This window comes from Gavia stellata, chromosome 3 (genome assembly GCF_030936135.1).
Source record: "Gavia stellata isolate bGavSte3 chromosome 3, bGavSte3.hap2, whole genome shotgun sequence".
NCBI classification, from domain to species: Eukaryota; Metazoa; Chordata; class Aves; order Gaviiformes; family Gaviidae; genus Gavia; species Gavia stellata.
In genome coordinates, this window is record NC_082596.1 from 18,560,188 (window position 1) to 18,582,557 (window position 22,370).

At 37.0% G+C, this 22,370-nt stretch overlaps 1 protein-coding gene across 3 annotated transcripts in view; it reads left to right on the forward strand.

Moving 5' to 3' along the window:
- Positions 1-22,073, forward strand: part of CSMD3 (CUB and Sushi multiple domains 3) — a 731,455-nt gene extending 709,382 nt beyond the window's left edge. For all 3 annotated transcript variants that reach the window (XM_059815714.1, XM_059815715.1, XM_059815716.1), the window contains 8 exons: positions 1,569-1,680; positions 2,999-3,178; positions 7,928-7,993; positions 10,459-10,617; positions 16,133-16,245; positions 17,238-17,325; positions 19,629-19,764; positions 21,914-22,073. In XM_059815714.1, coding sequence (XP_059671697.1) covers positions 1,569-1,680; positions 2,999-3,178; positions 7,928-7,993; positions 10,459-10,617; positions 16,133-16,245; positions 17,238-17,325; positions 19,629-19,764; positions 21,914-22,073 — 1,014 coding nt within the window. The remainder of the gene's footprint in view (positions 1-1,568; positions 1,681-2,998; positions 3,179-7,927; positions 7,994-10,458; positions 10,618-16,132; positions 16,246-17,237; positions 17,326-19,628; positions 19,765-21,913) is intronic.
- The last annotated feature ends 297 nt before the right edge of the window (positions 22,074-22,370 follow it).

A 22,370-nucleotide genomic window follows, 5' to 3' on the forward strand; every position in this document is an offset into this window, starting at 1 on the left:
TTAAACAGGGCAGGTGTTCTTTCTTTTTGGTAATGGAGATTGCTTCAATAGAGGTAGATTACTGAAATGAACAGATATTTCATAAGACTAGTATTTGTTCCAAAGTAATATATTGGTGGTGGTTGTTTTAACTGAGCTCTTTACCACACAAAAAAGTGCTTCTATTTCTATTTGGTGCAACTTCTAAAACTTCTAGTGTTTTCCCACTTCATGCTTAATCGTGAAAGTGATTTAGTGTATTTTCTTCAAAATCTTTTAAAAGTAATTACATAGGCCAGTGAGCACAGCGAAGAGGAAAAAAAAGGGAGATTAATTTTAAATCACATACTGTGTTGATGAGCTACTATCTGTAGTTCATGGGTTATTATTAAATTTCATTCTGATGAGAACCTTGAGCTGAAATGTTATAGTACTATAAAGTTTCAAATGACTACTTGTTGCAGTGAAATGCTGTTTCCCAGGACTAAGCTATGGTGAAAGCGTCCACATTTTACCATTGAGCAACAATTTACATCATGTGTTATACATTTAAACAAAACAATGAAAAAAAAAAAAAAAACAGAACCATAAATGTGCTGTCACATACAATTCAAGGTTTTCAACTTCTTGTTTATACAAGAGTTGATAAATACATTAATACAGGTCACTGCAGAACAGTAGATGTGATCTATACACCTTAATATTTGAGTTAACCACTCACAGCATGTAATAAACTACTCTGTGAATTATATACTTGTAATCTAATTTCCCTGCTTTTGATGGTAACTGAGAATTATTTGCATTTTCATCAATGTCACCATGACTGGACATGCTGAACAAGTTATTCCATGTTATGTTTGTGCAGAAACTGTTACTGTCTAAAGAATTCTATTTTCCTTTTTATGCAACATGTACTCATAATAATAAGAATAATCTCAGATGAATTGCTATTGTAAATTGTAATGTACTCGTGTTCCGGTTTCTGTTATCTATGTAGTATAAAGAATGATACTTTTTTACCTCTTGTCATCAAAAAGCAAAATTAAAATATTATAGGTACCTTATAGTTTCTGAAGCATGAAACAGTGTTGGCCAGGCCTTGCATGTTCTAATGAAATATTTCTCATTATAATTTGTGAATTCTTCCAGCATTCCATGAAAGGGAGTCTAGTTCAGCAAAGGTCCAGCAGAATCCATTACCCATTTTAGCTCTGCAACTTCTCTGGTTTGCTGCAAGATTGCCTAACTGGCTCCTCCTTGGTCCAGAGCTAGGAAGCCACTGTAAGCTTGGTTTCCAAACTCACAGTGCCTCAACTGTTCCAGGCCCAAAGCAACACACCAGAGCGACCACAGAAGACGAGGTTTTGATTCTCTTTGAAAGAGTTTGGGGGGAGAGTAATTTTAATACGAATGAAGCAAATTTTTATTTCATATCAAAATGCTCTGTGAAATTAATTTAGTTTCTACAGAAAGAGCATCATAATTTATTGAGCCTGTATTATGTGAAGAAGTTTGCTAACAAATTTGGAAAAAACCCCCAACTGATATTTCCTTATAACAATATTACTGTGTTTTCTACTTTTCAAAAGGTGGGAAATGTTGTTCAATTTCAGTGTAAAAAAGGACACCTTCTCCATGGCTCAACAACACGAACTTGCCTTCCTGATCTTACATGGAGTGGAATCCAGCCAGAATGTATACGTAAGTAAATGATAGATTTTTGATCTCTCCATTTTTTTTATCTAGGCTATTTAGTTACAGTAACATTGTTATAAAGGTAACTTAATCTATATAGTTTTATTAACAATACAAATTTGCATAACTAGCTTACAGCAGTTAGAAATGTGATTTTGTGGGTGAATTTTTCTACAATAGTCTATAGAATTAAAAAAATAACACAACACAAAATAATGAGAATAACAGACAGCTCTTCATCCAGAGAGATGCTGAAAATAGTGTTTCTATCTAAGAGGATGCAACCCTTCCAATGAAGAGAGGAGGTGGTGAGAACAGGACATGTGGGAAAGCCCTGCATAACCCTAACTGGTACTGGAGCAGATAGTTACAATCAGTTCTGGTAAAAAGTTTGAGCTGTTTCCCAACTAAGGAGTCAGGGTATTTTAAGGAGGGGGGAAAAAACGGTTTGTAATTGGAAATTTTTTAATCTGAAATGGAGAGAATCTTCTTACTTGGGTACAGGAAGTAACATTTAATATCTTAAATCTTTTACACTTCAGTAAATAGTGCTAATTTACTGAAGGTATAATATCATGGTTAATCTTTCTAGCTTTTCAGCTAGTCAGCTGTATTTTTCTGGAAATAGTCTCACCTTATAAGGTCTGAACTTATAGAATCACTTCAGTGTATGGAGAGCATATCCACAGAAGAAAACAGCATTAGTGTTTCAGTTGGTGTTAGCGTTCCCCCTAAGCAAACAGCAAATCACTAGCTCAGTGTGTTGAAAGGTGAGCTCTGCTCCTGGAAGTACGCTGTTTTTGAGCTAACACAAGACTCTCAGATTCTGGTGGTTGTTAAAGATACAAGACACTTTGCATGAGATTAGGAATGGCAATTAATTTTTTTGCTTGATATTTAAAACTTGCCTCACCTACAATTTCTCCTTGACCTTTTCCAAATGACCCATTTATTTACTGTTATTCAATGCTACACAGATATCATAAGTCACGTAAGTCACAAACCATGATTGCTTTTAACTGTGGTAAGATGTGCGCTGCTTATGTTTGCATATGCAGACAATTACTTTTGCTCATGCAAGTACATTTAAGTGGGTTCTTGGTCCCCTGAAATTGAAAGGTCACTTTATAAGATTGTATTTACAGGCTCAGGACAGTAATTTATAGACTATATAGTAATTTTTAATGTGAATTAAAATATATAAATATGTTATTTTTATTTATGCATTTTTCTTCATTAGTTAACTGTCAGAAAGGGTATAGATTATTTTTTCAGAAATATTTTCACCATTTTTACTGAATGATATTTTATCTTTCCTTTGTAGCTCATAGCTGTAAACAACCAGAAACACCAAGTCATGCTAATGTCGCAGGAATGGATCTTCCCTCACTTGGTTATACATTGATTTACACTTGTCAGCCAGGCTTCTTCCTGGCAGGAGGATCAGAGCATAGAGCTTGTAGGTCTGATGGCACATGGACTGGAAAAGTTCCAGTTTGTGAAGGTAATCTCTTCTGTCTCCCACTGCATCTCTCATCCATCATATTTCAGCGATTTTCTTTACTTGCAGTCTAATAAGATAGGGCAGAATGGCAAGGAGAACTAGGGGGGAGAACACCTAAGAGGATAACTCAAATCCTTTCCAGTTGTGTTTAATGGGACATATGCTTTCATGTACTTGTCTTTCATTTGCATGCTCAGAGATGTCAATTCCAGATATAATTCAAGAGGCCAAATGCTTGGGTAACACCTGCTTTTAGACTTCTGACTGAGTCAGGTGTGGACTACATCCTCATAAGCTCAGTGGAATTAGAATCTCGATGGCTTTGCACAAACCTACTAAATTTAGATCAGGATAATTTTTTTTACGGAGATTGTGTCAGCTGCAAGACAGCTATGACAGTTGCAATACTACTATGATATAGGTGCCATCATGGAAACATGGTGGGATGACTTGCACAACTTGAGTGCTGCAATGGATGGCTATAAACTCTTCAGAAGGGATAGGCAAGGAAGGAGAGGCTGTGAGGTAGCCCTGTATGTGAGGGAGTGTTTTGACTGTCTAGAGCTTGATGATGGTGATGAAAGGGTTGAGTGTTTATGGGTAAGAATCAGTGGGAAGGCCAACAAGGCAGATATCATGGTGGGAGTCTGTTATAGACCACCCAACCAGGATGAAGAGGCAGATGAAATATTCTATAAGCAGCTGGGAGAAGGCTCACAATTGCTAGCCCTTGTTCTCGTGGGGGACTTCAACTTACCAAGTGTCTGCTGGAAATACAATATGGCAGAGAGGAAACAGTCTTGGAGGTTCCTGGAGTGTGTGGAAGATAACTTCCTGACACAGCTGGTGAGTGAGCCACTAGGGAAGGTGCCCGCTGGACCTGTTATTTCCAAACAGAGAAGGCCTTGTGGGGGATGCGACGGTGGGAGGCCGTGTTGGCCACAGTGATCACAAAATGATAGAGTTTTTGATTGTCAGAGAAGTAAGGAGGGGGGTCAGCAGAACCGCCACCTTGGACTTCCGGAGGGCTGACTTTGTCCTGTTTAGGAGGCTGGTGGACAGAGCCCCTTGGGAGGCAGTCCTGAAGGGCAAAGGAGTCCAGGAAGGCTGGACACTCCTCAAGAAGGAAGTCTGAAAGGCTCAGGAGCAGGCCATCCCCATGTGCCAAAAGACAAGCTGGTGGGGAAGACGACCATCCTGTCTGAACAGAGAGCTTTGGCTGGAACTCAGGAAAAAAGTTTATGACCCCTGAAAGAAGGGGCAGGCAACTCAGGAGGTATACAAGGATGTCGTGAGGTTATGCAGGGAGAAAATTAAAAGGGCCAAAGCCCCACTAGAACTTAAGCTGGCAACGGCCGTAAAAGACAATAAAAAAGCCTTTCTATAAAAACATTAACAACAAAAGGAGGGCTAAGGAGAATCTCCGTCCTTTATTGGATGCGGGGGAAAACACAGTGACAAAGGATGAGGAAAACGCTGAGGTACTTAATGCCTTCTTTGCTGCGGTCTTGAATAGCAAGACCAGCTGTTCTCTGGGTCCCCAGCCTGCTGAGCTGGAAGACAGGGACAGGGAGCAGAATGAAGCCCCCACAATCCAAGGTGAAATGGTTAGCAACCTGCTACACCACTTAGATACCCACAAGTCTATGGGACTGGATGGGATCCTCCCAAGGGTACTGAGAGAGCTGGCAGAGTGCTCAGCAAGCCACTTTCAATCATTTATCAGCAGTCCTGCCTAACTGGAGAGGTCCCAGTTGACTGGAGTTTAACAAACGTGACGCCTATCTTCAAGAAGGGCTGGAAGGAGGATCTGAGGAACTACAGGCCTGTAAGTCTGACCCTGGTGCCAGGGAAGATTATGGAGCAGATCATCTTGAGTGCCATCATATGGCATGTACAGGACAACCAGGTGATCAGGCCCAGTCAGCATGGGTTTGTGAAAGGCAGGTCGTGCTTGACTAACCTGATATTTTGTGACAGGTGACCCACTTAGTGGATGAGGGAAAGGCTCTCTGTTATTTTCAACGTTACTATACGTATGGCTTTTTAGTATCTGTTAGATACTTACCTTTTTTTGGTGACGTGTAGATGAGGCGCTTAGGGACATGGTTTAGTGGTGGACTTGGCATTGTTATGTTACCAGTTGGACTTCATCGTCTTAAAGGTCTTTTCCAGCCTAAATGATTCTATGATAATATTGGAGAAGGATGCCGAAAGTCCAAGTAGATGTCTGAATTGCTGCATGGAATTAATCCATAGGGCTTAATATTATTTTACATTTGTATGTAAGCAACAATATACTAGTTGCACACAAAATGTATCTACTTTCTCCTTGACATTTCAACACTTCGTTTTGCTTCTAATTTTTACTACATACTTCGTCTTGGCAGGGCATGAAAAACCTTACAGCAAAATCATGGTAAGAATGTTGTTCTTCATGTGAGATAAGATACATCCTCAAGTATAGCAACTGTTTGGAATTCTATTTCCTGCATAATTAAAGCACCTTTCAGATTACTGATACATAATGTTTCAGATGTGGTTATCCCCAGAGCTCTTACAGAGACATTCAAAGACTATATAGCCAAACACTGCTACTTGGAAGGGAAATAGGAAATTAATATTTTGTATTAGTAAAAAACAGGTGTCCTGGCATTACATGCCAGGCAAGTGCTGGGGGAAAACAGAGCAGAGCTTTTCGAAAGTGTTAGAAAACAAGCTGCCAGTAAGCTTATGACTTGTTCAGTACTCAGGAAGTGTTATGGCAGGCCAAATGTGATTCATAGGTTGTATTTTGATCCAAGGATTTTCTGCTGATGATATTGAAACAAGTAGTTTTAGCTGACCTATCTGATAGTAAAGAGCCTTTATGAGACTTAATACTGAGTATTAGGTAGTAACTATGATTGTATCTACCCTGTCACATAAATTAGTTTCCCAATGTCCTGAAAAAATGTTACAGAAATGCAAAATTTTTAGGATCAGAGGTCTATCTTCTTGCTTTTTAGCAGTGGAGAAAGCTAAGAATGAGCCACATATTGTAAAGTATTAATCTAATTAGATGAAGTAAAATATCTCTTAAATATTTTCAATTTTACCTGTTACAGAGGGATGAAACATCTCTCTCCTATGGAACGGAGAATAGCACCAGGTCAGGTTGTTCACCTGTGATTCTGAACTTCACAAAAATAGCTTGGAAATCAATGAAAAGGAATAAAATGTTTGGAGTTGAGAGCTCTAAAACGATCTGTAGGGGAATTAAACTCAAATTTGACCCTTTAAATACAAAACTGCAATCTTGAAAGTCCTACTCAGCAAATATCTGGACCTAGAAACTTAAACTCCATAGATAACTTGTTTTAGTTTGGGGTTTGTATTTAAAATTTGTATTTAAATTTTATTTTGTATTTACAATTTCAGTTCTGAACTTGACAAGAAGTTTATTCACCTTGACAAGGCTGATTGACTCAGCAGCTTTTTATACTAAAGCCCTTTGGAAATTATGATCCAGACATTTCTAACCTGAGCTTGATGTAGTCAAAAAGCATATGCTGTGAAGCATGCCCTCCAGATCAACCATGTTCTGTGAAGTTCAGTAAGTTTCTTTCAAAACAGAGAGGAAATAGAGACTAACCAATCAGTAGTAACAGACCATGAGAATTTTAGCTTGAATTCCAACGCCTACCCTTGTTTTTTGCCAGTTTTAGTCTATATACTAAGAACAAGCCTTCTGCAATAAGCTAATCTCAAGAAAAATATTCTCAGTGCTTCTTGCTAAAGTTTCCTTTTTATGCAGAAAAATACTCCAGTCAGGGAGAAGGAAGTTGCTTTTGTTGTCTATTTTTTTAGAGTATCGATCAGAGAGAAAAGGCCTGGGTTCAAAGCCAAGATCCAAAATACAAAATATTGAAATAACCATTGGAGCAAGGAATGGAACATAGTGCTGCATGAGAGTATTCTACGTTAGGAGACAGAATTATGTGTCTTCTTTATAGCCCAGTGAATCCAAATTAGCTTCTGCAAAATAAAATAGCTTCAGCTGGAGGAGATTACACTGTCGCACTTAGTTCATCATCTTCAGCGGTGGGAGAGAGAGTTCCTGCTCTAAGCAGAGAAGAAATTAAATTCTCCAACTTCCAGTGCTCAAATCACCTGAGAAGTTGGAGATACTGTGGACAGACTAATTTGTTTCTTTCTTTCTGTTGCTATTCTTTAAACAGTGACCTTCTCCTGCGTTGTTAAGAGATTAAGCATGCATCTTTGGGTTTTCAGTCCTGGACACGAGAGGTCTCACTCAGTACTGTTGAAGATAATTAAGTCCTGGAGAGAAACGTGACTTAAAACACCATTGTTACTTATCTCTTCACTGTTCGGTGCTATTTTGTGTGGATCCCGATCTAAATGACATAACTTGCTTTAGATGACATATTAGAAGACATCTCACATACTAGGTGCATAGCCCAGGACTGTGAATTCTGAAATGTGGATTCTGAAGCGAAAGCCTACGATGTTTGGGCATTGCAAATGACTTGGTAGCATCCAGGTGACTGACTTAGGAAGAAATCAGTGGGCATGTGCTCCTGTGATACTAAGGCTTGATACTGACTGAAATCTCATTTCTATTTGAGTTTGAAACATAGTCTTATACCATTTGTAACAAATAAATTCCATTATGGAAATTATTTTCCTAGTTTCTGAGTAACATATTTGATACTGATTTCTCTTTTTGTCATTCATTCTTTCTAATAGCTGGTTCCAAAATATTAGTGAAGGATCCCAGACCAGCTTTGGGAACACCAAGTCCCAAACTAAGTGGTAAGTACTTTGAGGTATATATAGTTCTAAACAATTTCTGTAGAAAAGACAATGATAATCCATTTAGTGAGACTGCACTGAATGGCTTAACATGAATAAAGGGTATTAGATTAGGCGTAAACAGAACAAAATATCATTAATTAAATGTTTAAGTCCATCTAGACTATATGGTATTATTCATATCCATATACAATTTCTGTTATGTGATGAAAGCTTTATTGGTTTCACTGAAATCACTGTGTTCTGTGTAAGATCCTATGCAATTTACCCATTCAGAAACTATATTACTCACCCTGAAATAATTTAAAGACATGTTGTTTCACAGCTTTTTTCACAGTCTTGCACTTCTTTTACATATTGCTCATTTAAATTGCTTTACCTAAATACTTCAGTATTAGCCTTCAACTTAGCCTTCAAAAAAGCTAATTTTAGCCTAGAGAAGATAGTCTATCTAATGCTGGGTAAAGTCAACTCCAGTTTTAATTGATTTGCTAAAGAAGACTATCTTTGGATGTCCTGACTAGATCCAAGAGAAACCTTTCTCTGTCCACTGAAGAGACTTTTTGGAGAGAAGTCTCCTTAACTAAAATTAGCCTTTGACTATAACCCTATTAAATGTCTACCAATAATGAACAAAGATTTAAAAGTAATTCCTCAGCATAGGGGGTTTTGTGGGGCTCTTTTTTTGTTGTTTTTTTTAACAACTTCTACATTACTTCAAAAGTGTGTTTGTCAATGATGTACTGCATGGTAGTCATATTATCAGTTTTTTCATTCAGAAACTTTTTGTATAATCCCAATCAATTGCAAATAAAGTACACTGAGATCAGTTTTCCTGAAAATAGGGAAATAAATTTCACGCAGATCACAAATCAACAGCATCACACTGTTTGTACCGTGCAGTTTCCTTGCTTGCAGTTTGCGGGCCCAGTATCCAGGTGTTTTGGTTTTATGTGTTTACTTGTCAAAAAATATATGCATATATACATATACATACACAAATAAAAAACTAGGAAAGCTCTTTTACCCTCCATGGGGAAGACAACCTGTCTCTGTGACCTGTAAAATAAATGAAGGAGGACTGTTGGGTATTCCAGTGTGCCCCAGTCTTGAATTTTGCGATATCCTGAGAGAGAAAGGGGCAAGTATTCATTTGTGTTTATCTGACGTGAGATGCCAATGCACACACGAACCCAAGCTTTAAGTTCAGTGTGAGTGACTCCAAATAATGTGAAAGTGCTGATTTTAAATAGTAATTATTTGTTATAGAGCTAAGTTTGATACATTTACTTTGGAAAATGTAGTAAACCCATCCTAAGTCACCTTCAATTTTATTGTTTAAATCATATCTCATGTTAACATCTTAAAGCTTTGCATGTATCTGTTTTTACTGGATAGGTAACTTTTTTTTTTAACCATACTGTTGCTGGAATAGCATTACTTAAATTAATTATTTTACAGTTGGATAATGATAAATATTAAATGTTAAGGTATAAATCTAGCATATTTCTTCTCCCTGCAGCCTATGATCTCTTTTTAATTTGAAATTAGGGGATTTTTTTTTTTTTTCCTCCTGGTGAAGCTCATAATGTTTTTAAGCATTTGAAGACAAGGAAAAACTTCTTATATAAATTTTTCATTAGAAAAAGTGACTAGGTAATGAAGATGATGTTTATAATCTTTTAGTGTCATTTAAATATGCTTATAAAAATTCTGATATCTAAATCAATATTAATTTATGCAAAAATTAATCCTAGCTGTATGTCCCTGCCTGTCTGTGCTGGCATAGAAAAGATTCTGCAGGGAGAGGAATCTGGTCTTTTGGTTACAGCTGTTAAATTAGATTTCGTGAAGTTGGTTTAATTTTGGAACATGTCCATATTTGAGGAAAGGAGCAAATGAAGGTACAGTTGTGGTTCACAGAATCACAGAATCACAGAATCACTAAGGTTGGAAAACACCTGTAAGATCATCAAGTCCAACCTAAAAAAAACCAAACAAACAAACAAAAAAACCAAAAACCAACCCACCCAACACCACACAGCACAGCACCATGCCCATCAAGCCACATCCCACAATGCCACATCCACACGCTCCTTGAATACCTCCAGGGAGGGTGACTCTACCACCTCCCTGGGCAGCCTGTTCCAATGTTTCACTACTCTCTCAGTAAAGAACTTTTTCCTAATATCCAGCCTGAACCTCCCCTGGCGCAACTTGAGGCCATTTCCTCTAGCCCTGTCACTAGTCACTTGGTTGTGTTCTTCAGTACAAATACACTTCTTTCTTAAATGTTCATGCCAGGTTTCTATGCTTTATATGTGAAGATTATGCCTAATAGACTTAAAAATAGAGAGGGTAAAGTAGAGAAAATGCTAATGTTTATCATACATTTTGTTGGATGCTTGACTTCATAAGTACTAAATATTGCAAAATGTATTAAAACATGTTTGATGTCTGTATAGTTCCTGATGATGTATTTGCCCAAAATTATATATGGAAAGGATCTTACAATTACAAAAGCAAGAAACAGCCCATGACTTTGACAGTCACCAGTTTCAATGCAACTTCAGGAAGAGTAAATGCAACACTTACAAACAGCAATATGGAATTGCTGCTATCAGGTATGGGATAAGAAAAACTCATTTCCATTTAATTTTTTCTGCCTTATATACATTGGTTCCCTGTAACTTTATGCATAACGCTTAAACTTTTAACATCTTCTGGAAACTTTCAACATCTTCTGGAAACTTTCTTAGCTTATCAAAGAAATTTTCATTCTAGTTCAGTTCCTTTTCAAAGGTAGGGATTTTTCCACCTTTTTCCTTCTCCCCCCTTTTTTAATTTCCCAGGGTTTTATTATATTTGGAGTTAATAGTCAATGAGGAGTGAAAGAATCATCCTAATTCTCATGCTTCTTCCTTAAATATTATAAATAAAATTAAATTACTGTTCCTGAGCTTTTCTTAATTCTTAATTGTACAATTTCCCTACAATAGCCTATTAATGACTAATAAGCAATATGATGAGATTGATATGTGTTGGCCTAGCAAGGCAGAGATACTTGAACATGGAGAGCAAGGAGAGATGACACTTGTTGTTAGGCTAGCTGATACAGTTGGAAAAAGTAGTTACCCTTCATGCTGTGGTTTCAGAAGAAGCCCTTGATTGCAATATTGGTTTATGATATTCCACAGTCCCTGCTATACAGACCGTTGTTGCCATGGTTATGTTGGCACAATATGCACAGTTCTCTATGCTGTGAACCATCAGCAGAAACTACAGATATGGCTTGACAAGCAAGCAAACAAAAATACTGTAAAAAATGTTTGGGTTTATAGTTTTTGTTTATTTTTCAAACTCAGTCAGTCCCTTGATTGAGACATCTCAGCCACACAGACAATGGGCCTGTCACATTGCAGGAGTGCCAGGCTATAGCACAGGGGTGTGAATAAGCATAAAAGAAACACCTGAAATCAATATTATCACTCAAAACTTAGTTTCTTGAGACTTCACCCTCTGTCTACAACACTTTTTGCAAGGACTGAAGAAGCCTCAAAATTGCAGTTATGTACAGGCTGGATACTGCTGGTTTTAATCTTGTTTGTCACTTAAGGACCCCTTTCTCTGAAGTAGTTTAACAGCACTTTTATCCCAGAGGTGTTAGCAAGGACAGAAGTGACATAAGATTAACCTGTTGAAAAAAAAGGAGAAGGGAAAGTTCAGCCCATATGTTTCTGAGAGGAAGAATGTAATGGGCCAAAGAATCCTTGTCTTTGTCGAATGCTTGGTTTCTAGTATCTAGTAGAGTGGTGAGTTTTTGTCACTAGGTTTGTCTGTTGAAGGTACTTTGTAGGTGTCCTTTGAACAGTCACACTTGAGAGGCCGTAGATGGACTGAATGTTTCATAAAATATTTTCTGACTGGTAACCACGTTTGTCTTGACTGTCTGTGTGAATTTATTCTATTGTATGATGTCTGTTTAGTTTCAACCATGAAATTTCTATGAGGACATTAGGTGCAGCAGATGTATCATTTCATATTTTTAGCATTAATAAAAGTAAAAGCTGTGTTTTCTCACCCAAACAACCTCCTCCTCCACATAAAAAGGTTCCCTCAATTGGACACAAAAGTGATTACAAATGCCCATTTTTGTTCTACATACAGGCATTGCACATGTCATCAGGTCACTAAAAGTACTTTCTTTCCCTATTTTGAGATCCTGTATATTGAAAGAGTATCTCAGGGCCAGAGAAGTAAGGATGTATCAAAAAAACTGTTTAGATGCTAGGAAGCTGTTTCTCCTGTACTCAGCTTGTAGCTTTCTGAAATGAAAAGTAGTTCTCTCCCCCTGCAGCACTTACTCTTCTGCATTTCATCATTTGCTGCATCTTTTTTTACTTTTTATTTTGGCACCTGTGCTTGCTGTAATTATCGTATACATGTCTGTCCCATTAGAAATGGGAATGTTCTTTTGATCAGGTTAGCATGAGTGAAAATAGCAATGCTATTACAGGGATTAAGGGAAGAGAAAGGTACAGCTTTTACTTGTTTATCTGGTTCAGATTAAACACTCTCTTGTATACTGGGAAACGAGTTCCCAGCTCTGAAGAGGCACATCAGCCATTCACCAAGAAATGCTAGAGAATCCACCATTGTAAATTAGCACAGAATAGTGGTGTCTTGGTCTGTGGGATAATTTTTCTCTATGCTCATGTTTGAGTGTACATACAGATTGTTCATACCCATGTACACACACCACAGCCCGCAGCCTCATGCAAGTATTTCCTAATGTACATTTATAAGGTACATCCATGGCAGATGTGATTGATTTTTTTTTCCCAAGTTCCAAATGATTTCTAGATTCACACTGTCCAAGCTCTTGAAGTGACCAAACACTGTGTGATAATGCTAACGCAGTCCTGAAGACAAGGGAATAAACCCTATCGTACCAAGGCACATTCATTTGAGCTCAGTGCAGTGTTAACATGAAAGTAAGTCTGCTTGTTAGCTCAGAGATCATTTATACATAATGATACCTCCTATAGGGCAATCACCTATCCTTAATGTGGAGAAGGCTTTTGTTCTGTGAATTTAGGCATGTGAATGAGAAACAAGAATTAGGAATCTCATTGCAATGTGTCTTACTGAAGCTTCTGAAGAGAGCTAGGAAGTTTGCATCTTCACCTGAATTGAACTTTTGAGATGCCCATCTTGCCATAGTCTGTAGTGAGAGCCTAGAGTGAATAAACTAACAGGGACTACAAAGTTAATTGTCTTGTCTTAGCTGGGATATATCTAGGCATGTGATCTGTCTCCATTTTATAAGTTTTTGATTTTTTCAGATTAGCAACCAGCAAGACAGATGTGACCATGCTTTTTCTTCTCTGGAGTTCTTTTTAACACAATAACAACACCCACCATTTACTTCTGACCATGTATACAGAGCTCTATTAGTCTGAAAACTCTGCTATGTCCCAGATCATCTCTTTGCAGCACTGCAATCCAATATTAAGCAATTTGGTTCTGCCAGCATTTCTTCCTTCTCTGCTTTATGATGGAGAGACCACTAAGTACCTGGGTATTTCCTTCCTTCTGCTACTATGTTAACTAGCATTTTTGTGCAGCCTTAGTTATATTTTTTTTTACTGGAGAGTGTGGTGGTTTGACCTTAGCTGGACACCAGGTGCCCACAAAACCGCTCTATCACTCCCTCTCCTCAGCTGGACAGGGGAAGAAGAATACGACGAAAGACTTGTGGATCGAGATAAAGACAGAGAGAGATCACTCACCCATTACCGTTATGGGCAAACCAGACTCGAATCATGGAAATTAGTTTAGTTTATTGCCAATCAAATGAGACTAGGGTGATGAGAAATAAAACCAAATCTTAAACCACCTTCCCCCTACCCCTCCCTTCTTCCTGGGCTCAACTTCACTTGTGAACTCTCTATAACCTCCCCCCCAAGCAGCACAGGGGGACAGGGAATGGAGGTTATGGTCAGTTCATCACAGGTGCCTGCCACTCCTTCCTCCTCACTCTCTTCCCCTGCTCCAGCATGGGGTCCCTCCCATAGGTGACAGTCCTCCATGAACTTCTTCAACATGGGTCCTTACCACGGGCTGCAGTTCTTCACAAACTGCTTCAGCATCAGTCCTTTCCACAGGGTGCAGTCCTTCAGGAATAAACTGCTCCAGCGTGGGTCCCCTACAGGGTCACAAGTCATGCAAGATAACCTGCTCCACCGTGGGCTCCTTTCCATGGGGTCACAGGTCCTGCCAGGAGCCCACTCCAGCATGTGTTTCCCACAGGGTCATAGCTTTCTTCGGGCACATCCACCTGCTCCAGCGTGGGGTCCTCCACAGACTGCAGGTGGATATCTGCTCCACTGTTAACCTCCATGGGCTGCAGGGCACAGCCTGCCTCACCATGGTCTTCACCACGGGCTGCAGGGGAATCTCTGCTCCGGCGCCTGGAACACTTTCTCTCCTGCCTTCTTCATTGACCTTGGTGTCTGCAGAGTTGTTTCTCTCACATATTCTCATTCCTCTCTTCTCTGGCTGCCATTGCGCAGCTGGTTTTTTCCCGTTCTTAAGTACTTTATCACAGAGGTGCTACTAATGTCATTGATTGGCTCGGCCTTGGCCAGAAGCTGGTTGTCTTGAAGCCAGCTGGCATTGGCTCTATCCGACATAAGGGAAGCTTCTAGCTGCTTCTCACAGAAGCCACCCTTGTAGCCCCCCCACTACCAAAACCTTGCCACGGAAACCAGTACCTTCTCCTATGCCTCAGTGCTGTCTTAGTTCTTGTTCACATCACAGAATTTGGATGAACATAAAAATGGGAAATAACCAAAATTAAGGTTATTGCTATGTTACTAGAGCTTTCAGTTAATAAGAGATCTAGTTTAGTTCATGCAGAGCTAGCACATATTAACTAAATCTAGTCTGAAGTCATCCATATTTGTTAGTCAGTATAAATTAAAAAAAAAAAATAAAATAAGGAGAGAGATGAAAGTCAGTGTTTAAGTCTAATTCATTTACAGTATGAAGTCTGTGACTTCCGTGATGTATTGAGTCAATAAATCCATGAATCTTAATTTCAGTTTGGTGGAATTTTCTGGAGGTGGAAGTAAAATTGTTTGGGTTCTTTTTCTTTTTCTTGGTTTTGGTTTTAGTTTTGTTTCTGTTAAAGTTTTAGTCATCATTAGCTTTTGTTCATGTAAAGTGCAATATAACCTTGCATGGTTCTACAAATAGAAGACTTCATATGAAATGAGCAGTAATTTCAGTGCTCTACCAGAAAGGAAATGATCATACTAGAGAGGTCTTCCATTTAAAATCTGAAGTTTTAAACCATTAATTGATAACAGTGGTTATAAATGGCAGGGGGGGACACAAATCTTGACTGTATTTTCACTATTCACCATTGTCTTTGTAATGGCAGATTAAATCACCAAGCATTTTGTACTATTTTATTTTCATTCACCAAATTAATAAATAAGGTTATTTGGGTTCTAAACATTTCTTCTACAGGAATGAAAATGAATCCATTAATTATGCCTATAAAGTAAATAAGGTTATATACAAGTCTTGTTATTGTCTGGAAGAACCTGTGTTGTAATATTGACTGATGAAGAACAATTCAATTTTTTGAGATATTTTCAAATTTAGAAATTTTTAATTTAGCACCAGCTTTTGGAAAATAATTTAGATGTGGAGGTTCCTATTATCACCTTCTTCACCTGATGACTAAATTACAAATGTTGAGAGTGGGGATGCAAGGTTCAAATAAATTCTGCCTGATTCAGAACAGTATTTTCCATCTCAAATCAGATTACTGTCAGTGTTTGTTCTGTCTAAGGCTTGTTACCATAACTGTTAAGTAACAGCTGTGTGTATAGGGTTTCCCTTCTGTCCTCTCTACAGGCTAAGCTAAAAACAGTTTCTATTGAAATCCTATGATAACTGAAATAATTTCACAACAGAATGCATCTTGCTAAACGAAAATGTTGGTCACAATGCTACCTATTCTTCCTGCTTTCCCTTTTTAAGGCAAGAGCTTAAATGCTTATTCTTAAAGATGAAATTATTTTTCTGCTCAACACAAATATAAATTTTTAAAACTATATTCTGCAGGAGTGTATAAAAGCCAGGAAGCTCGGCTAATGCTCCACATATATCTCATTAAAGCACCCTCCCATACATCTGTGAGCAAGTTGAAAGAGGAAAAATGGGCTATGGATGGTTTTGTGAGTATATTTCTGCTTCAAAAGACAAAGATTTTTTTTGTTTGAAATCATGCTGGTGTTCTACATACAAAAAATCCTGAGACATATCAAATGTAATTTTGTTAGCGATGTTGATTCATTAAATGAAAAAAAAATTTTATTGTAAGATCTAGGAGACCAGTCTGAGGGAAAATATGGGAATATTCATACCTTGTAGGCACAATTATAATGCATGTTAACACAGAAGCATTTATCTTACTTCTCTTTAAATTTTATTGAAACATATTGATAAATTTTATCATCATGATAATATAATATCAATTTATAATAGTAATATAATACAGAATACTAGTATAATAGCAATTTTTATCATTAGGCTAGCAGTTATGTTTTACTTTTTGGTGATATTTTTTAGAAATGCCATTAAAAAGCTGAACTTTTATGTGTATGGGGAAAACAAAATAGATTGCTCCAATTAAGCATTAATCCCCTTTGAGGTTCTGGGGCTAAGCTTATTCTTTGAAAGGCAGAAGAAGAGAGTGCATAACTGAAAGTAGGAGAGGTGAAGGAGAGGGGTAAAAAGAAGAAGCAACAGCCCAGGTGGCTGGGCTATGTTTAAACCATGGAAAGGCAATCCCTTCAGAGAACAGGCAGGAGAAACAAACATCGCCCAGGATAATGCTAAGGCTGGAAAAAAGCTGAGTGTGTTGGGGGCCTGAGACACTTTATTTGCCAGAGAAGAAAGTAGATTTTTTCAGAAAAGAAAGGATCTAAAATAATTTGGATGGTGATGAACACTCATACATTCCTATTACACCGTCTCATTTTTCAAGGAATTTGTCTGTGTACTTATGTTTCACCTACTGGTAAAGCACTACAGGGACACCAATATGGGTGAAGAATAACAGCTACCAGACAAGCATATTAAGATATCTCTCTTCCAGATAGATACTTGTAACAAACTTTTCCTCATTTAGAGGAAAGTACTCATTCAGAGTACTTTTTGTTTACAGGTTTCTGCTGAGCCTGATGGAGCAACATACGTTTTTCAAGGATTCATCCAGGGTAAAGATTATGGACAATTTGGACTTCAAAGATTAGGTATTCTGCAAATTCTAAGCTTTTGCCATTTCATTGTTCCATATTCTGTTTTATTATGTCCAGTAGTGTAAGGGTATCTGCAGTATGTTATCAGTATTGACATTTTATAGAATATTGAGATTTTCATGTCATTAAAATCTCATTTAAGTAGTACTTACAAAGAGTGTCTTGTCAGAAGTTGTCAGGATTTATAGATGCCTTGCAATGTACTGCTTAGTATAGCTAAACATTTTTAATGTTTTGAGCGATGTTGTTCTATGAATATGTGTAAAATGCATTTAGTTTCACATCTTAGTAAGTATTTAGAAAGCCCATGTTGTGGAATGCTCTGCTAAACTGATTTCTTGCTCATGGTGCTGAAACATTTCACCTAAACTTTTGCTAGAAGAATGAAACTGCTAAATATTTGCAAGTAAATATTTATGTTACTCTTAAGAAGAACAAAATCTTACTTGATAAGCATTTATTTCCTAAAAATTGACTTATTGGTTCTATACATTCAGTTCTTCACTGAACTTAGTCTTTATTTATCCTTTCTTGGAGACGACAGCTCTGGTAACAGAGCTCTGGTAAAAACATTCTGTTGTGCTTTTTATGAAAAAGAATTTCATTTACCTCTCTGGTACTGCCTTAGGAACTGTGATATTTCCCCATCCACAAGAATTTGAATTTAGTTAGTACTGAATTCTTGAATTATAAAATACTCTTGAGAATGTCTTAGAAGAGGAATTACTTTTCACTAGTGTAATGGCTCCTTGATAGAGTGCTTATCTTCAGATAAAATTTCTATATGTGGATGCAAAAATAGGTTCTTTCAGCCACAAAGTATTGTCCACTCCTATTTTTTCAGTAAAACCAGGAAATTCTTTAATTCTTGAATGTGCTGGAAGGATTTATTAATGAATGTATGAGGTAAAGGCAAATTGTTCTAAGTCACAGTAAAATGCGCTGCTTGGGACCTTGATTTTCACTGTATTTACATATGCAAATTCTTTTAAAAAAGAATTTTTAGAAATATATTTATCAAGAAATATTCCCTTTAAATTAATATAAAAAGTCATTTCCCTTTATTAACTTCTTCAAAATATTTGAAAGCCATCTAATAAAAATTAAAATGCAAGATTTCCTTGTCAAAGTATTTTGATAGATTATGAAAATTGTATTTCTTCATTTAATTTTCAGGTTTTTCTTTTTTTTTTTTTTTTTTTGAGTTGTGAGATTCCTTTCTGTAATATATTGAAGGTGTTTTATATTGGTTTATATTTTCTAGGAACAGAATGGTTCACTCAGGTTTAAATTCTACACAAGAATTAATTGTAGTTAATATAGTCAATAATACAGTTACAGAGAGATTTACAATCATTGAACAAATTTTGTTTAGCATGTTTATCACTTCATTATTTCATGCACACAAACACAAAAATAGTTTCTCTGAAACAAGATATTTTTATTGCTGTTCCCATACATTTTTCCTCACAATATTTAATTTATTTTTCAGTATTTTATTTTATTGATTATCTGTTTGCTTCTTTTTGTTTTTTTGTTTGTGCTTTTTTTTAATTTCCATTTGTAAGATCAAGCAAGTCAGAAAATATTATGACCTATGCAATTCTTAAAAGGTCCAATTCAAACCATAAAAATTAACTTTGAAGCTGCATTGGTATTCCTTTCCTCACATACAAAACGTGTATATCTTGCCTGTGTAGATAGTCTAGATAACGTGTTCCTCAACCATGCAGCAGATCATACTCTTATTTTTTCATCAATATCTGGCTTTAGCTCTTCACAATTGTTCCTTTTGCACTCTGTGTATCAATAGCAGTGCCTAATGAAATCAACATAATGAATTTTCAGTTTGCCTCTTCAAATGATTTACCCTTTCCTTGAAATCATGTTTGCTTTTTGTACATGCAGTATTTATTAATTTCTGAAATATACAACTATAATCAGTAATATAATCAATCTAACATATGTGTTATTATAAATTTGACTTTTTGCAACACAATACATTAATGTGTATTAATAACATCCAAAACTTGAATCCCGTACAGAATTATGCAGTAAGGTATTTACTGTACCAGAGTATATATATTGTTCTCCTGACATTTTGCATCCACTTATAATCAGAAAATACATTTACTTTCCAGGTGGTCTCAGCATACAGCTGTATGTATACAGCTGAACACATTATGATGACCCAATCACAAGGTGTTACTGAATTCTGAAGTTTATGGAATAGTACGTGCTGGGAGTAAACAGGCACATGTATTATATTACTTGTTTTTTCTTATTATTCTTTTTAGGTCTTAACATGTCTGAGGGTTCAAATTCTTCTAATCAACCACATGGTACAAATAGTAGTTCAGTGGCCATTGCTATCCTTGTGCCTTTCTTTGCCCTTATATTTGCTGGTTTTGGCTTTTATCTTTATAAACAAAGGTAAGTACGAAGTATATATATAGAATTCCTGTATGACTTAGTGTTTTTATTCCCTTTAATCTTTGTTAGAATAAATAAAGTTTTCTGTAAAACTGCAAAATGTTTGCAAAATATGTATGTAGACGGTTCTTCCTACCTCCATTAAGGTCTGGCATGATTGAGAGATCAGTTTATTGTACTGTGTTATACTTTCATTCCACAGAATCACAGAATCACAGAATCAGTACGGTTGGAAAAGACCTGTAAGATCATCGAGTCCAACCTGAAAAAAACAAAAAAACAAAAAACAAAAAAAACCCCCACCCAAAATAAAACACAAAAAAAACCACAAAACCCACGCCACACAACAACAACAAGCCACAACCCACCCAACACCACACAGCACCATGTCCATCAAGCTACATCCCATAATGCCACATCCACACGCTCCTTGAATACCTCCAGGGAGGGTGACTCTACCACCTCCCTGGGCAGCCTATTCCAATGTTTCACTACTCTCTCAGTAAAGAACTTTTTCCTAATATCTAGCCTGAACCTCCCCTGGTGCAACTTGAGGCCATTTCCTCTAGTCCTGTCACTAGTCACTTGGGAGAAGAGACCAACACCCACCTCTCTGCAACCCCCTTTCAGGTAGTTGTAGAGAGCGATAAGGTCTCCCCTCAGCCTCCTCTTCTCCAGGCTAAACAACCCCAGCTCCCTCAGCCGCTCCTCATAAGACTTGTGTTCCAGACCCCTCACCAGCTTCATCGCCCTTCTCTGGACACGCTCCAGCACCTCAATGTCTTTCTTGTAGTGAGGGGCCCAAAACTGAACACAGGATTTGAGGTGCAGCCTCACCAGAGCCGAGTACAGGGGCATGATCACCTCCCTACTCCTGCTGGCCACACCATTTCTGATACAAGCCAGGATGCCGTTGGCCTTCTTGGCCACCTGGGCACACTGCTGGCTCATATTCCTATCTATTTAAAATATTCCTATCTATTTAATATGTTATAAATATCTCTCTTTCTCATAACAAAATGGATGCTATAAATTATTGGCATATGGGGACTAATATAATGAATAGACTTTGTGGGTTCTTACAGTAGATTGCCTGTATTTTTTTTTTTTAACATGTGACAGAATTATGAGTCATATCTTGAATAATTTATTTTAATGCCTACTCTGTTTATTGACTTGCAAGTATATGCAGGTATTATGTCATTGAAAGGTTCCATTATGGAACTGTTTCTGCATCCGAAATTATTAGCTCATATGCAATTATGTTACATAGCCACCAGTCTTTTCAATTTCATTAGTCTGATTTCAACAGTTTTGTTTATGTTATCGAGACCAGTATTAGTTCTTTGAATCTAGTGTCAAGTAATATTTTCCTATAGCTTTAAAGCATTAGATGACTAAAGAAAAGTTAATCACTTTAATGACAAGACAATTCATTGCGTACTAACTGTCAAAATGGTGATGTATGTCTGGTAGCCTGACAATAATAATTGTAAATTACTCTGCAGGATAACATTAGTTTAGGACACGTACCATCCTTTTTAAATGGTACCACTTGTTTTTGAACTACTTCAGAATATGAAAAAATGCTCATGTAATTTTTTTATACATTTGCTGTTAACTGTATGCTTTAACACTTGTCTTTACATTTTATATTGATGATTTACAACACAGTATGCATTTTGCATAACAATATAGATGAAACATTTTCAAGGGATTGAACTTTGATATTTTTGAGTTATTGAGTGACAAAGAAAATGTTTCAGCTATAAATTCATTCTTGATAATAAACTTGTTGAGTATCCAAAGCGAAAAAGAAAATCTCAGTCATCTGGCTGGGGAATTACTGCATCTTTACCAGATTTTGTTGTACTCGTAACTATTTATCATCTGATCGTCCAAGTGGAAATACCTACCTCTTCTCAGGTTGTTAACTAAGTTTTTAATTGAACACCATTTTAAATGAATCATAATCCCTTAAACTTTGATAAAGAGAATACTAATTCTTGGCACAGATACTGTAAAAAAATTGAGATGTTATATTTAGCTCCCATAGTGGAATTGGGAGCTAAATTCTGTTAAGATTTGTAAACCACATCAAGTCAGTGAAGAAAACTGTGGTTACAAATACTCTGTCTTTCTTCTACAGGACTGCACCTAAAACACAGTATACAGGATGCTCTGTACATGAAAATAATAATGGACAAGCTGCTTTTGAAAACCCCATGTATGACACAAATGCAAAGTCTGTGGAAGGGAAAGCGGTACGATTTGACCCCAACTTAAACACCGTTTGCACAATGGTATAATGTGGTAATGATATGTCTTCAAAGTCTGGAAATCGACACACAACACAGTGCACACACAGTTCACTGATTTAAAAAAAAAAAAAAAAAAATTAAAGCACACTTTTCAGGATATACTGGGTCACCTTTTCCTGAGGATGATAGACAAGAATGGGTTGTGGTTATTTTGTTTTGATTTTTTTTTTCATAAACTGGATCAGAATTCTTCTTCGTGTATACCATGGAGAGTTTTAAAAAAATTTGCTGCACTCCAAGAGTGCTACTCACAGTTTATTTGCTTTTTTAAAAAAGGAGGTTATT